Raw genomic sequence first — 17,277 nt, 5'->3', positions numbered from 1 at the left:
GAAAACTGTGTGGAGGTTCCTCAAAGAGTTAAAAATAGATCTGCCCTACGACCCAGCAATTGCACAGTTGGGGATTTACCCCAAAGATTCAGATGCAATGAAACGCCAGGACACCTGCACCCGATGTTTCTAGCAGCAATGTCCACAATAGCCAAACTGTGGAAGGAGCCTCGGTGTCCATCAAAAGATGAATGGATAAAGAAGATGTGGTTTATATATACAATGGATTTTTTTACAATGCTTTAAAGTAATTTCTACACTCAACATGGGGCTTGAACTCACAACCCCGAGATTAAAAGTCACATGTTCCACCAACTGAACCAGCCAGGCACCCCAAGAGGGGATAATTTTTAGTCTATCTGTTCCATGGCCTGTCATCCCAAAGCAAAGAGGAATACTCAGCATGTCCTACCTGCTTACAGAGTCTGAATCAGGTGCCCTACAGCAAAACCTTCATGTATTGTATGATTATAACCATTCAGATAAAACTGCAAAACATGGGATCCCTGGGTGGCGCAGCGGTTTAGCGCCTGCCTTTGGCCCAGGGCGCGATCCTGGAGATCCAGGATCGAATCCCACGTCGGGCTCCCGGTGCATGGAGCCTGCTTCTCCCTCTGCCTGTGTCTCTGCCTCTCTCTCTCTGTGTGTGCCTATCATAAAAAAAAAAAAACAAAAAAAAAACCTGCAAAACACAGAAAATGTTGTCCAAAGCATCACTGGCCTAATTCACTGACTCAAAAACTATGTTCCCACAAGTACATGTGTCTCCTTAAGGGAGAATAGATCTCATCTTTTTAATTGAGGTAAAATTGGTATATAACATTATATAAAGTTTCTGGTGTACAATATTATAACTCAGTATCTATATATCCTACAAAATGATCACCACCAGAAGTCTAGTTACGTTGCCATACAATTGACCTCCTTTACCCATTTCGCCCAGCCCCGCTATGCCCTTCCCCTCTGGTAACCATTAGTTTATTCTCTATGAGTTAGTTTTTGCATTGTTTGTTTGGTTTATTTAGATTCCAGGTATGAGTGAAATCATATGCTATTTGTCTTTCTCTGTCTTGTTTCACTTAACATTATATCCTCAAGGCCATCCAAGTTGTCCTCTACCCTGAGACTTGGGACAGAACCTGAAGCTTAATCAAGTCCTCTCCCCTCAATACACACCTGTCTTTCTTTTTTAAAAAAGATTTTATTTATTTATTCATGAGAGACACAGAAAGAGAAGCAGAGACATAGGCAGAGGGAGAAGCAGGCTCCCTGTGGAGAGCCTGATGCAGGACTCAATCCCAGGACCTGGGGATCATGACCTGAGTCAAAGGTAGACTCTCAATCACTGAGCCATCCAGGCATCCCCACACCTGTTCTCCTTAATGTCTCTGAAGTCAGAGTTCCAAACCCATCCCTTCCCACACATGCAAGCTTCAGGAACTCTGGCAATAAATCTGACATCTGTCTGTTTCTGTTTATCTATAATCTCTCTCTCTCTCTCTCTCTACATATACATATGTATATACAAATATATATATATATATCTGTAAAATACAGGATTAATATTAATTGCACTTTCTGTGGTTATTAGAGAAGATGGCCTGAGAAGACTGCAGTGAACCAGACCTCCTTCATTCCTGTAGACGGTGCTCCTGGCCTGGAATGCAGAGTCCTAGATTTGGGACCATCCTACCCAGAGGTGTGACCTCAAGTGACAAGACAATATTCTCAAAGAAGCAGGTAAACAGTGATACCCCTGCTACACATTCCCTAGGAGCTGACTCTGTAGGGAGGGTCACCCCTGTGAATAAGGCTGTACCATGGGGAACACGCTGGTCAGAGTTCATTTGTGTGTCCATATTTGTCTACTCCCCTGTCTCCTCTCACAGACTTCTAAATGGACCATCTGAGCTCCTGACCCTGGAGATCTTACAAAGAGCAAAGGCCAAGGTGTCCAACCAGCACCCACTCCACGATTGGGGTATACAGTGTCCATCAAAATGAAAACTGGAGGGGCATCCCGGATGGCTCAGCGGTTTAGCACTGCCTTCAGCCCAGGGTGTGATCCTGGAGACCCGGGATCAAGTCCCACGTCAGGCTTTCTGCAAGGAGCTTGCTTCTCCCTCTCCCTGTGTCTGCCTCTCTCTCTGTGTGTGTCTTTCATGAATAAATAAATAAAATCTTTAAAAAAAATGAAAACGGAAAACATCCCCCATTAGAATGTCAGCTCCACACGGGCTCAGACATTTGTCTGCCTTGTTCCCTGAGGTTTTTCCAGAACCTAGGACACTGCTTGGTACACAGTACATGTTCAGTAGGTGTTTGTTGAATGAATGAACTCTTTGACATAACAATTCCACTTCTAAGACTGTATGCTAAGGAAACACACATATGCACAGGGCTCTGTGCACAAGAATGAGATGAGCAAACAGCTGAAACTTATGTTTATTAATTATCAATGACTGATGAAATGTAAATGAATAATGGAGGTTTGTACCACAGAGCACCTGCTGAACAGGAACAAGATGAAGGGTACTTGTCTGGGGTGTGCTGGTAGCAGGCAAAAGCAGGTGGGAGATACTTACAGTGGTACTGTGTATGTGTGTGTGTGTGTGTGTGTAAATACAGAGAAAAACATGTGCAAACAACCAGAACCGCTCCCAGTAATCACATCAGCAAAAGAGGGTAGTGCTGTTCTGGGCATAGAATAGCTGACAATACTTGTTTTCTAAGTTAAGTGCATGGATATACAAAAAGAAATATGCATTAAGTATATGTCTTGCTCATTAACAAAACTCTAATATCTAACAGAATATTTGGCAGATAGTAAGAAAAATCACGCTTAACTTTTCACTATTGTGAACTCTTGCTTGCTATACACCTGATGACTAGGAGTTCACAGCCATGCCCATGTTCCTGAAAGGCCACCAGGTTCTGCTTCTTATCATGGGCACTTGTCACATCCCTGAGGTTGAGGCAAGGAAAGAGAAGGAAAATAAGTGGCGGTGAGCTCCGATTAACCGATAAATCAATACCGAACTCCTCATCCAGACCTGCAAGACCCCGAGCACTCTGGTTCTGCCCTACCTCATGATCTGCAAGCACCTCCCACTGCTCCTCAAAGAGAACCTTATGCTCATGCCACAGTGACTCCCTTACCTGTACTATGGGTTTCTAGGCTAGAGGAAGGTGTGCCCTACACATCGGGAGCTGACCTGGGGTTTGGGAGCCCACAGCATTCTAGGTAGGGAGGATCCCTGTCTATACAGAGCATGGAGCAGAAAGAGCATGGGAAACCTCATCATTTAGCCTCAAAACTGCACCTCAAGAGACTAGGAGAAAGTAATGATTTGGGGGAATAAGTGACAAGATGTGATGCCAGTACCATAATGGAAAAGTACATTTTGCAGGTGTGTGGGTATGGACTGAAGGGTCACTTACAGAGTTAGTCCTCTTCCTCAGGATCACTGATCTCTTCATACACTACTAGGTTCTTCCTCTCCCGCAGTCTGTAGGCCCAAATACTATTCTTCCCTCTCTTGGGTCCTATGGTAGAGTAGAGGTGGTAAGTGGGGGATGGATGGGTTGGGTAGTGTTAGTCTCTGTTTTGTCAGATAAGGAGATGCCTCCTCCCTTTTTAGTGCCCACAGGCATTTAACAGTCTGCTTTCCACATCTTCTTGCTCAGAGAGGCTGAGATGTTAGACCTCCACCAATACACATCAAATGCCAGTTAGAATTTTAGCTGCTGGCTCCTCCCATTGTCAGGTTTAGATTCCCAACCTCTTTACTTACCAGAACATTCATTCAGACCTTCATTCATTCAACCTATGTTTGTTAAGCGCATATTGTGTGTCAGGCATTGAGTTGAGGGCTGGGAATACATCTGTGAGTCAGATACGTTCCCAGGTTATCACAGATGGAATTGCTTGACGACCTTTCAGGTGGTCAGGCTTTCTAGATCTAACACCTTTGAACAGTTTGTGAACTATGATTCTTTACTTCCATTTTCTAGACTAGGAATCTGGAGTTCAGAGATTTTAGAAGACTTGCCTAGAATCACTTGGCTTTTATATCAATGACCATTCAAATTGGTGACTCTGGAAGTCATGTTCTTTTTTTTTAAAAGATTTTATTTATGTATTCGAGAGAGAGAGAGTGAACGAGCGAGCGCATGAGTTGAGGGAGGGGCAGAGGGAGAGGGAGAAGCAGGCTCTCTGCTAAGCAAGGAGTCCAATGTGGGGCTCGATCCCGGGATTCCAGGATCATGACCTGTGCGCAAGGCAGACACTCAACTGACTGAGGCACCCAAGCGCCCCTGTAAGTCATGTTCTAACATCCCAGCTGGAGCTGGGTGAGCTCCTCAGTCTGGTCTGGCCACAAGCCTGTCCAGGATCCATCCCCCATACTTAGACCACATACTTAACACAGCCAGAAAAGGCAGAGGAGTTGTTCCCACATAGCTATCCATCTCTTACCTGGTATTATCTCACTCTGTTGATCAGAGGTACTTGCTTTTCCAGGGAGGCACAGCACTTTCTGAGCCTGCTCAAATCCAGGTGTTATTGGTATTGGGTCTGAATCCTCTTCTTCCTTCACCGTTTTGAGCATCACCTTTTTAATGTGAAGGTCACATATAAACAATATCAATGGCATTTTCTAGTGCTTTAGAGCTTACAAAGTGTCTTCACATGCAGTACCTTGAGTAATGCCCTCAACAACTCGGGGAGATCATTATTTACCTAAATTATGAGCAACGTTAGAACAAAAGGGAATGGCCTAAATGAAGGGTGTTTCCAGGACTAGAATGTTTGTCTTCACCTTCTTTCCAGGCAGTCTTGCAAACAGCAAAATGCTCCATGTAAATGAAGTGTGGTATACAGAAGATTTGGGGAAGAATAGCATTCTAAGAATCCATGTAATCTGTGGAAGAAAGGAGGGGGTTCTCTAAAATATAAGGGATCACATGGAAGCTAGTAGAGAGCTGCTGGGAGAGTAAATGTATGAATTCACAGAGGGGACAGAACACTGCTGGAAAATGGTACAGGGGAGATGAGTACAGGGGAGAGGAAAGGAATGGTTCACAGAGATGAATAGATACAGCAAAGAAAGCAGCGCCAACCCTGAATAGCGAGGGGAATATTTATTTATTTATTTATTTATTTATTTATTTATTTATTTATTTATTTATTTATTTTTTTTGCGAGGGGAATATTTAAAAAGAAAACCATAGCTGGGGGCATCACAATGCCAGATTTCAGGTTGTACTACAAAGCTGTGGTCATCAAGACAGTGTGGTACTGGCATAAAAACAGACACATAGATCAATAGAACAGAATAGAGAATCCAAAAGTGGACCCTCAACTTTATGGTCAACTAATATTCGACAAAGGAGGAAAGACTATCCACTGGAAGAAAGACAGTCTCTTCAATAAATGGTGCTGGGAAAATTGGACAGCCACATGCAGAAGAATGAAACTGGACCATTCTCTTACCCCATACACAAAGATAAACTCAAAATGGATGAAAGATCTAAATGTGAGACAAGATTCCCTCAAAATCCTAGAGGAGAACACAGGCAACACCCTTTTTGAACTTGGCCACAGCAACTTCTTGCAAGATACATCCATGAAGGCAAGAGAAACAAAAGCAAAAATAAACTATTGGGACTTCATCAAGATAAGAAGCTTCTGCACAGCAAAAGAAACAGTCAACAAAACTAAAAGACAACCTACAGAATGGGAGAAGATATTTGCAAATGACGTATCAGATAAAGGGCTAGTTTCCAAGATCTATAAAGAACTTATTCAACGCAACAGCAAAGAAACAAACAATCCAATCATGAAATGGGCAAAAGACATGAACAGAAATCTCAGAGGAAGACATCGACATGGCCAACAAGCACATGGGAAAATGCTCCGCATCACTTGCCATCAGGGAAATACAAATCAAAACCACAATGAGATACCACCTCACACCAGTGAGAATGGGGAAAATTAACAAGACAGGAAACAACAAATGTTGGAGAGGATGCGGAGAAAAGGGAACCCTCTTGCACTGTTGGTGGAAATGTGAACTGGTGCAGCCCCTCTGGAAAACTGTGTGGAGATTCCCCAAAGAGTTAAAAATAGATCTGCCCTATGACCCAGCAATTGCACTGTTGGGGATTTACCCCAAAGATACAGATGCAGTGAAACACCAGGACACCTGCACCCCGATGTTTCTAGCAGCAATGTCCACAATAGCTAAACTGTGGAAGGAGCCTCGGTATCCATCGAAAGATGAATGGATAAAGAAGCTGTGGTCTATGTATACAATGGAATATTACTCAGCCATTAGACACTACAAATACCCACCATTTGCTTCGACCTGGATGGAACTGGAGGGGATTGTGCTGAGTGAAATAAGTCAATCGGGGAAGGACAAACATTATACGGTCTCATTCATTTGGGGAATATAAAAAATAGTGAAAGGGAATAAAGGGGAAAGGAGAAAAAATGAGTGGGAAATATCAGAAAGGGAGACAGAACATGAGAGACTCCTAAGTCTGGGAAATGAACAAGGGGTGGGGAAGGGAAGTAGGTGGGGGGTTGGGGTGACTGGGTGATGGGCACTGAGGGGGGCACTTGGAGGGATGAGCACTGGGTGTTATGCTATATGTTGGCAAATTGAAATCCAATTAAAAAAATAAATTAAAAAAATAAATTTAAAAAAAAGTGCCAGATGTCACATCCTGTCCTACCCTGGCAAGAATGTTTAATGTGGAATTAGGCAAAATGGTTCCTGTACCAATATTGCTGCTGTAGGGGTGCATCACTGGCCAACAATCTTTTATTTTATTATATTTTTTGTTAAAGATTTTATTTATTTCTGAGAGAGAGAGAGAGAGAGAGGCAGAGACACAGAGGGAGAAACAGGCTCCATGCAGGGAGCCCAACATGAGACTCGATCCCAGGATCATGTGATCCAGGATCACGCTCTTGGCTGAAGGCGGCGCCAAACTGCTGAGCCACCAGTTTGACCAACAATCTTAAGCTACCTTTCATTCAGTCTCCTCATTTATGAAACAGTGAACAACAAAAGAAAGCTAAGTCAAAGTACAACTTTTCAATGTGCTAATTAATGAAAATGAATACTTTGTCTTATGATTGTTCTTTGAATGGTCTCAATGGTCTCCACGCTGGCAATCCAACTTCCAGAGCCCTTTACCTTCCAGAGTTTCATCTACAATTGCAGAATCACTTAGTCAATAAAAAATTTGGGCACCTTAGAGGGTCCCCCTGGGCTGGGGACTGAGGCTTCACAGATGCCTCAGGTGCAGACAAGACTGGAAAGGAGCTCACGGTAGGGAGGGGCTGACAGCCCAGGTCATTTCCAAGCCACGTGAGACTGGCCCTGCCACAGAGCAGAAGGGAGCTGGTACTTCTGTTGCAAGAGTGGGTGTCTAAATGAAAACATCAGCAGCTTCTGTGGGGTAAAGCCCTTTTGGGGGGGAACCCTTGAACTTCATACACACATGAAAAGGTTCATGAGCTGGAAAATCATTTCTGGCTTTTCTTAATTGTCCTGTGATTCATTAACAGTGTCTAGCAAGAACAATAACCCCCTTAAAAAAAGAAATGTTTAAAATGTACAGATTATTACCATTGCCACTGTGGTCTCAGGCAAATTACTTAAAATCTCTGTACCACAATACCCTCATCTTTATGATTAGTTATTATTATTATTATCCTCATTATCTGGGAATACTGATAGGAAAATGTCATAGAAGTTTTCTGAAGGATTAAAGAAATTAATCCTTGTGAATTGCTTAAAATAATATCGGATATCACCATGAAAACAAAAGAAGTATCAGCTACCACAATTGCTACTCATTAAGCTATTGATGATGCTACATCAGGAATTGTGATAAAGGGATCAGGAAAGGGAGGCAGTGAGGGCCAGGGTATATTCAATATTCTCCCACTCTTACCAATATTCACATCCGTGGAGAAACAGTCTGTTTTTTTAGATTTGGGAGATACTCACCTTCTGGTGTTTTCTCTTTTTCACATTGGAAACCTCCTGAAGAGGTTCATCTAAAAAAAAGTGATAAATGGTAATTTTACTTTGTTGGCAAATATTCCCAAACTCCAGAGACTCATATAGTATCAGGGAATTCTGCAGGAAAGGGTTATGAGTCCACTCATTATCCAGAAGTTATTTTGAGACTGGCTTTTGAATTATCTTTATTTTTTATTTTATTTTTTTAAAAGATTTTATTTATTCATGAGAGACACAGAGACACAGGCAGAGGGAGAAGCAGGCTCCATGCAGGGAGCCTGATGTGAGACTTGATCCCAGGTCTCCAGGATCACACCCTGGGTTGAAGGCAGGCGCTAAACCGCTGAGCCACCCAGGCATCCCCTTGAATTATCTTTAAATCATGGTTTATTCATTTATTTGTGGTGCCATTCATACTTTCCTTTTGATGATTTATAAAATGTGAACCAAACCCCATCACTGCCTCATCCTATTCTAGTATATATTTCTTCTTCCCCCTAAAGAAATTAAACTGATTGAATTAATTAAATTAAATTGATTGCTTTCACTTAAAGTTATGTGGCAACAAAAATCACTATCCACTTAAGCCAGGTTAATTTTATAGCATGCCAATTAAACTTCAACAAAGCCATCAAGTGTATGAGGAACCCTGGATGATTTAGCCCAGTGAATCTGAAATGTTTCTAGAATAAAGTTACTCCTTTAGTGTCAGAAACTTTGTAGATTCTCAAGCACTAGATTTTCAGCCCTCTCAGTCATTTTGGGAGCCTGTGGAATCTAGCCTATTTTCCTAGAGAGTCATAGGTCTATTGGAGACAGTTTGAAAATTCTGACTCTGCTTACCACTGTGCTGTCAGAGCAGAAGAGAAGTGAATACATCTCATCCCTTTATAGTGAGTACACACACGATCAAATACACAAAGATTTCTAGAATCTGCTACCTTTTTCACCATATGTTACCTCTGCTCACTGATAAGGAGAAAAGCTCCATGTGTAGAGGATCACTTTCTCAGACCCTCTCCCAGGCTCAACAGATAGAATCAGGTTTGATTAGGAGCAAGAAGACTATTTGGTTTTGGTAAAACAGGAAAATAGCTGTTTCACTTCATAATATATTAATCACTCTTTCTTAAGATATTTATCCAATACCTTTACCCTATTATGAAATTGAGCCTGGAAGTTTTTTGTGGATTTATACCTTTTTAATTTCAATGTTATTTTTAAAAAATATTTTATTTACTTATTTGAGAGAGAGAGAAAGCACGGGCTAGCACAAGCAGGGCGAGGGAGAGGGATAACCAGACTCTGTGCTGAGCGTGGAGCCCAATGTGGGGCTAGATCCCATGCCTGGGTGGCTCAGTGGTTGTGTCTGCCTTTGGCTCAGGTCGTGATCCCCAGATTGTGGGAATCATGACTCAAGGATCATAATAAATATATATAAATAAACAAATATTTATTCATGAGACACAGAAAGAGAGGCAAAGAAACAGGCAGGCAGAGGGAGAACAATGCTCCATGCAGAGAGCCCCATGTGGGACCCGATCCCGGGACTCCAGGATCACGCCCTGAGCCAAAGGCAGACGTTCAACCGACTGAGCCACCCAGGCACCCCTACATTTTTTAAAGAAGTAGTTTCTGTGACCAACTTGAATTCATAACCCTGAGATCAAGAGTCACATGCTTTACTGACAGCCAGGTGCTCCACATGGATTTACGCTTAAATTAAATTTTAAAAAATATTTACATATTTATATTTGTTAGAGAGAGAAAGAGAGAGTGCACACAGAGGGAGAGGGAGAAGGAGAGAGAGAGAAGCAGACTCCCCGCCAAGCAGGGAGCCTGATACGAGGCTTGATCCCAGGATTCCGGGGTCAAGACGAACCAAATGCAGATGCTTAACCCATTAAGCTACCTAAATGCCCCAAATTAAATTTTTCTTAATTGTCCTGTGATTCATTAACAGAGTGTAGCAAGAACAATAACTCCTTTAAAAAAAGAAATGTTTCGGGCACCCCAGGTGGCTCAGCAGTTTAGCCTGCCTTCAGCCCAGGGCGTGATCCTGGAGACCCGGGATTGAGTCCCATGTCAGGCTCCCTGCATGGAGCCTGCTTCTCCCTCTGCCTGTGTCTCTGCCCCTCTGTGTGTGTGTGTGTGTGTGTGTCTCATGAATAAATAAATAAAATCTTAAAAAAATAACAAAGAAATGTTTCAAATGTACAGAAAATTATGGAGAATAATATTGGAAACGCATGCCTATTTACCACTGAGTCTAGTCAGAACTTACCATATACCACAGCTACTTCAGATTATTTTTAGATCTTTATTCAAAATATAACACTATAAACAAGTCACAGCTGAAGCCATCTGTGCAGTCCTCTCTGATCCCTGACCTCCTTCCTTATGCACTCCTGAATTTGATGGGTTTTATTCTCATTCAGGTTTTTATACATTTACCATTTACTTATTATCCATAAAAATATATACTCTTGTTTTGCATGCTTTAGGATTTTATATGAATGGCCTCTGACCATACTTAACCTACATCCAACTTTTCTCACTCAGCCACGATGCTTTGGAGGTAACAAACTCTGAGACTCCTTCCCAAGAACTGGACCCCAAAGCAGCTGGGCTTCAGGAGACTCTCCCCAGGCCCTTCCTTCCACTCACTCTGATTCCTGTGGTTCTCATTTTCATCAGAATCATGCCTCTTGGATTTTATGGCACGTTTTTTAGGACACATGAAGGCTGGGAGGGTGGCCCTGAGACCTAGAAAGAAGCAAAAATATCTGTTCCTTAAGAGACAGCCCAAGAGGAGGAATGCAAGATAGAATCCTGGGAGGCAGCAGAGGCAGGCAAGCTTATGAGCTAGGGGATTCCAAACAAGGGTAAGCAGAAGAGAAACATGCAAGATCTAGGTCTGAGCATCTTTGTGGCCACTCCAGGCCCGCAGTCCTGCACAGAATATAAAACAGCAGAGCGTCCCAAAGCTGCCCTAGGATCCCACCCCCCACCCCCGCACAAAAGGAAGGTGTGGGACACTTGCTGCAGCCTAGGAAGAAGCCATGGCATGTAAAGGGACTGAGGTATGGTCACGTGTTCACAGGCTTGTCTGCACCCAAACTTTCTGTTACCTAGACCAGTCATGGTGTCATAGTTTCTCTTCATGTACACATAGGTGATTTTATCTGAGTAGCCAAGCTTTGCCCATTCTTCCTTAGAGAAGTATTTGGAAATATCCTTGAAAGCCTGGGAAAGAAAAATAAATAAACCTTAGCAGCAAGTCAGCTAAACATGTCTGATCATCAGCTGAGGTCTCTTTCTCTGCTACAGGTCCATGTTGGATCTGTGAACTGGGGCTAATAATCCCTCCTGGTTAATGTCAAGGCTAACGGAGAGAACATGGATAGGGGTGCCTGAGTGTCTGTCTTTGGCTAAGGGCCTGATCCCGGATCCTGGATCTGGGGATCGAGGCTCACATCGGAACTCCCTACAGGGAGTCTGCTTCTCCCTCTGCCTGTATCTCTGCCTTTTTCTCTGTGTCTCTCATGAATAAATAAATAAAATCTTAAAAAAAAAAGAACATAGGTAACATTCCCTACCCTCTCCTCAGGCATGCAGTAGATGCTTAATTAATGCTGGTAGCATGCTCTTTCACTTTCTAGAATGGAGTGAGAGTCACCAAATGCAGTGCAAGGTCACAGACCTATTGTCTCCAGAGATGTTAGGTGAGGATAGAGTGAAGGTGGGAAGCTCCTGAGGCTCTGGATTTCCCCGACACCCTGATCCCTTTCCCCAGTGCCTCTGACCTCACCTCCTCAGAAATCTAGTCCCTCTAGTGTCCCCTGGGCCATCCCTCTACCCCCTCCAGATCCCTTACCTTGCATTTCTTCTCTGATTTCTGGGTATCCTCCCTGGAGCTCTTTGCAAAGGAGCTGTCTTTATTCATGGTGCTGGGAATGGTCTGATCTCGAAAGGACAGAACCTAATCTCTCTAGCCACAATGCCAAAGATCCTGAGGAAGGGAGAAAGCACTGAAGGTAGGTTATATCCAGTTAATCACCTGGAATCAAGGTTCTACTTTTCTCCATCCTGGGTTTATCTGTTCCTGAGAAAGGATGGGGGGGGGTGTGTGACAAAAAAAAAACAAATAGAGGGTGAGAGATCTATGAAAGAAAGTATTGATTAGGGACAGCAGGTTTTCTGTAAGCATGATCAAGGCAGCCTTGAGTCTTTGAGAGAAGGTTGGCTACTGTTAGTAGTTTGCCTGAAGTTTGGCTTATACTGAAGGAAAGATATTAAGATCCTTATTGGGGAAACAGTGAAGTGAACAAGTAGTTTTATGGAGGGGGTGACTTTTGAGGCAGAAGGGTGGGGAGATAAGTCTCATAGATTTGTCTCTGAAAAATGGGTTTGGGTTTTCAGGCAGAGGGATGTGGGGTTTTGCTCTGTTGAAAAGAAACAAGGATTGCTAATATAGAGTGGATTTAGAACCCATTACTAGGTTATTTGAAAATTATTAGCGTGAAGAGAACTGGAATTTCCAACTACGGGATTAGCCATCACTTCGGCTGAGAATGTGGAGAGTTTCAATTTTTATTTATTTTTATTTTTTTTATGATAGTCACAGAGAGAGAGAGACAGAGAGAGAGAGAGAGAGAGAGGCAGAGACACAGGCAGAGGGAGAAGCAGGCTCCATACACCGGGAGCCCGACGTGGGATTCGATCCCGGGTCTCCAGGATCGTACCCTGGGCCAAAGGCAGGCGCCAAACCGCTGTGCCACCCAGGGATCCCTGTGGAGAGTTTCAATGCAGCAATCTGGTGCTCCCCAACTGATGGCATTGGGAATCTCTTAGGGAGAGGAAATTTAGGGGTCTCTGACGCCAAGAAAGTTTCTGCTTTATCCTAGAGTTGGTGATAAAAGAGTCACTTAGGCAGCGTCTATTTTCTTCGGTTAAAGAAACCTAGGGACCTCTAGCTGATTTGGGGGTTTCTCAGGCCAAGGTGAGTTCTTTTTCCCTGAGGAAGAGCAATTAGAAAAAGTCTCACGGACCGAAAATAGTTTTAGTTTTATCTTAGCCTGAGAGCAATCGCTCCGAAAAGCTTTAAGTCATTTCTCCGTCCTAAGGATCTGGAGGCTGCTGGAAGGTACAGAAAGAACTAAACCAACTGAGTGAGCTGGAGAGGTTCCTCACATTTTACTAGCCTACCTTTAACTTGTTTAAGAGGATCTAATGAGAAAGCTTACCTCAGGGTTGAAGCGGTGGTGGCAAAGAATCGCTCCACGAGATGATATCCCACAATTCCACTGCCCAGCGATAATCAACCAATCAGAACAGTTAATGAACTTGAACTGACCAATCAGGGGTTAGGGAAGTAGGCGGGGCAAGTGAGTCGAGAACGGGGTCTCTAAATCCAGCTCCAGGGACAGGACCGTCTTTTCAAAGGGGGTTGGTTTTCCCGCCTGAAGCGGGACTGTGCTCTGCCAGACTTGGCCCCTCCAGATGCCATAGGCTCATTGGTGCGCATGCTCAGATTCTCCTGTTCCTTTATGTATCTAGCTACTTTCTGCTCTGCATTTGTTATTTAGTTTTAACAAATGGTAAATATGAGGCCACCACCTCAAATCCTTGCTATCAGTCTCCAATTTCCTCAGATATGGGGTTTTTAGGACCTCTCTAGTGACTTAAGAATTTTAAACTTTTTTTAGACTGAATTACTTTTGTTAATATACACGTCAAGTTATTGAAACAGTGACTTCATATAGTTGTCCCATTAAAGATAGCACTTTCAGGTACGAAGGTACAGAAATGTCTACAGTCTTCATATGTTTACTTGAAAAGATCTTTCAATAGCAGTCTGATATTGGGTTTCCCTCTCTAAATGAAGATTAACAAATTATCCGTAATCAAACTGATGTCTTTGATTAGATGACTAACAAAATTTCTAGTAATTTGGCTAGGAGCTTCCCAACAAAGAGACACACAAATAGGACGCATCACAGGAACTATCTGAAATAGGAGTTATCTGATCATTGTTGCAGTGATTCCATAAATGTTAAGTAAAAATTGATCCTGGACAAAAGGAACACTTAAAGGTTGTATGCCAGGATAACTGGGTATCTCAGTGGTTAAGCATCTATCTGCCTTTGGCTCAGGTCGTGGTTCCAGGGTCCTGGGATCGAGTTCTGCATCAGCTTCCCTGAAGAAAGCCTGCTTCTCCCTCTATGTCTCTGCCTCTCTCTTGTGTGTCTCTCGTGAATAAGTAAATAAATTTTAAAAAAAAGTCAGATGCCCAGAAAAACTTGTATTTTCTTTACAAGTCTCTGTGTTCTCAGAGATGAGTGTTTTATTACTGTTCCCTACTTAATCTTGAGAGATCTCAAAGTTTGGAATGAGAGAGGAAACATAGTATTCATCTTGATACTTCTTTTTTTTAAGATTTTATTTATTTATTCATGAGAAACACAGGAAGAGGGAGAGGCAGAGACACAGGTAGAGGGAGAAGCAGGCTCCATGCAGGGAGCCAGACATGGGACTCGATCCTGGGTCTCCAGGATCATACCCTGGGCCAAAGGTGGTGCTAAACTGCTGAGTCACCTGGGCTGCCCCTTAACAAGATTTATAATGAAGCCTCAAATAATAGAATTTAGTCTGTTTTGCACAGCATTTACAGCTACCAGAAAACTTCCTCACAATAGTTTCAAAGTCTAAGGCTTATTCAGGACAGTCTCTCTCTCTTCTAGTCACATTTCCATAACATAGGGGGTAACATATCTTGCTTTCTCTTGTTACAGTCAGAAAACATTTTTTATAGAAGATGTGTTGATAAGCCATGGCTGCATGGCAGTTTTGAGCACCTCTAATAGGTGGGCCAGTAGAAATCATCTTTGGTGTAGGATGTGTAAAGCTCCTCAGTCATGGTGAGGGATGGAGGATCAAGGCAATGGTGGTGGTGGTGGGTGTGTCAGTGGTGGCCTGCCCAACTCCCCATGTAAACTCAGTGGGGGAGGGGAATCATTTCATTTTAAACTTTATTTTTTTCCCCATTTTTGATATGGGCTTTTAAAAAATGCACTTTTCTGGGACGCCTGGCTGGCGCAGTGGTTGAGCATCTGCCTTTGGCTCAGGGTGTAATCCCGGAGTCCCAGGATCTAGTCCCACATTGGGGTCCTGGCAGGAAGCCTACTTCTCCCTCTGCCTATGTCTCTGCCTCTCTCTGTGTGTCTCTTGTGAATAACTTTTTTTTTTTAAAAAAAATGCACCTTTTCTAGAAACCCAATAACCAGGAACAAGTCTTACCCCTTAATAGTAATATTTACAATAGTATTAAAAAGAGTGTCCATGTAATTACAGTTTGCTGTGTACCTCAGGGGCTTCAGAAGTTACTTTCTCCAGGAATTCTCTCCTCCTCCCCACCATGAGTGCCTCCAATGAGTCCCCAATTCCCCTGTGCTTTCAATCCACAGCCCTGAAGTTGTTCTCGCTAAGTTGTTCTTTCCAGAATGACAGAGCTCTCTTAGGATAGGGACAGGGCAATGACCCTTGTTGCTGGCACAAAGGCCTTTATGCACATCATCCCATGTAATTTTCAGAACCTCACCTTGAATTAAGTACTGTTATCCCCATTGTGCAGATGTTGAGACTGAGGCTCAGAGGGTTAAGCAACCTGATTAAGGTCACATAATCAGTGGGTGGCAGAGCTAGAATTCACTCCCAAGTTGAATTGAGTCCAAAGTTTGTGTTTTTTTAATATATTCTTTTTTAAAGGATTTTATTTATTTATTCATGAGAGACACAGAGAGAGAGGCAGAGACATAGGCAGAGGCAGAAGCAGGCTCCCTGGGGAGCCTGATGCGGGTGAGACTCGATCCCAGGACCCCGGGATCATGACCTGAGCTGAAGGCAGACACTCAGCTGCTGAGCCACCCAGGCACCCCAAAGTCTGTTTTAATTACTCTTTTTTTTTTGTCTCAAATATCTGTTGGTTGCCGAATGAATAAATGCATCTTAAAACTCCAAAGGACCTTCAACATAATCTCCATAATCTTTTAAAATCACCGAAATTTCCTTTGGCTGTTGTAAGAAATTATCAAAAATTTTGTGCCATAAAACAACAGAAATTAATTTTATCATATTTCTGGAGGCTAGAAATCTAAAATTATTTTCTTTGGACTGAATTCAGGGTGTCAGCAGGGCTGTACTTCTTTCAGCTGCTCTAGGAGAGAATCTGCTGCTTGCTATTGCAGCTTCTGGTGGCTGTCAGCATTCTTTGGCTGTGGCTGCATCATTCTAATCTCTGCCTCCATGGTCACGTCACATCCCCCCTTCTGTTGGTGTCAAATTTCCCTCTGCTTCCCTCTGTTAAGGACACCTGTGATACATTTAGGATCCACCCAAATAATCCAGGATAATCTCCCTATATCAATATCTTTAACTTAATCACACCGGCAGTCTTTTTTTGTTATTGTTGTAAGATAACACACATAAATTCCAGGAAATAGAATATCTTTGGGAGGGGTGGAATTATTCACTCTCCTGTAATCTGCCCTCTGGTCCCCTAAGATTCATGTCTACTCCACATGTACTATATCACCATATGCCCAAATTTCTCAATATATTGCAATATGAACTCAAGGCCAAAATCTCATTTAATACATATTTTTAAAGATTTTATTTATTTGAGAGAGAGAGAGAGAAAGAGCAGAGGAAAGACAGAGGGACAAGCCGACTCTCTACTGAGTAGGGAGCCTCATATGGGTCTCAATTCCAGCACCCTGAGATCATGGCCTGAACTGAAGGCAGATGTTTCACTGACTGAGCCACTCAGGTGCCCCTCTCATTTAATATTATCAGCTCAAAAAATGCCAAATCTCATCACCTAAAATAGGTAAGGATTAAACTCTGGATACGATCCATTCTGGGTCAAAATTCCTCTTTGGACTTGTACACTAGAAATCAAATTATATAAAAAAAGAAATCAAGTTATCACTCTTAGAGGGAAAGATGGCTGAGTAGAAATATCCTGAATTTACCTCCTCCCGGAGACATACCTGTGACTACATTTGCAGCAGGTCTTTCAGAAAATGACTTGGAGACTAGCAGAAAATTATTCCACAGCCAAAGATATGAAGAAAAAGTCACATCAAGAAGGGTAGGAAAGGCAGGATGCATCCTGGTTGGGAACCAAAGTCCTGGTGTAACAACTCATAAGTGGAAGAAATATCACGGGCATTAA

General features: G+C 42.8%; 1 protein-coding gene and 1 pseudogene across 2 annotated transcripts; both read right to left on the bottom strand.

The window, feature by feature from the left end:
• Nucleotides 1–2,427: 2,427 nt before the first annotated feature.
• Nucleotides 2,428–13,420, bottom strand: LOC612524 (putative protein SSX6). 2 transcript variants are annotated; one of them, XM_038586503.1, is made up of 8 exons: nt 13,289–13,420; nt 11,920–12,054; nt 11,174–11,288; nt 10,710–10,808; nt 8,028–8,077; nt 4,478–4,613; nt 3,442–3,546; nt 2,428–2,965 (listed from the first exon to the last, which is right to left on the bottom strand). In XM_038586503.1, exons 2-7 carry the CDS (start codon nt 11,986–11,988, stop codon nt 3,446–3,448), a joined length of 570 nt encoding a protein of 189 aa, XP_038442431.1. In that variant the 5' UTR covers nt 11,989–12,054; nt 13,289–13,420; the 3' UTR covers nt 2,428–2,965; nt 3,442–3,445. The 2 variants fall into 2 exon arrangements, with proteins under 2 accessions (XP_038442431.1, XP_038442432.1); XM_038586504.1 differs by lacking the exon at nt 13,289–13,420 and having other exon boundaries at nt 11,920–12,101.
• A 443-nt stretch (nt 13,421–13,863) lies between these two features.
• On the bottom strand, nt 13,864–14,961 carry LOC100685485 (annotated as a pseudogene).
• Between the last annotated feature and the right edge of the window lie 2,316 nt (nt 14,962–17,277).

Source organism: Canis lupus, chromosome X (genome assembly GCF_011100685.1).
Source record: "Canis lupus familiaris isolate Mischka breed German Shepherd chromosome X, alternate assembly UU_Cfam_GSD_1.0, whole genome shotgun sequence".
In the NCBI taxonomy this organism is placed as follows: Eukaryota; Metazoa; Chordata; class Mammalia; order Carnivora; family Canidae; genus Canis; species Canis lupus.
The sequence above is the reverse complement of the archived record's forward strand: the minus strand, read 5'-3'. Positions and strand labels throughout refer to the sequence as shown.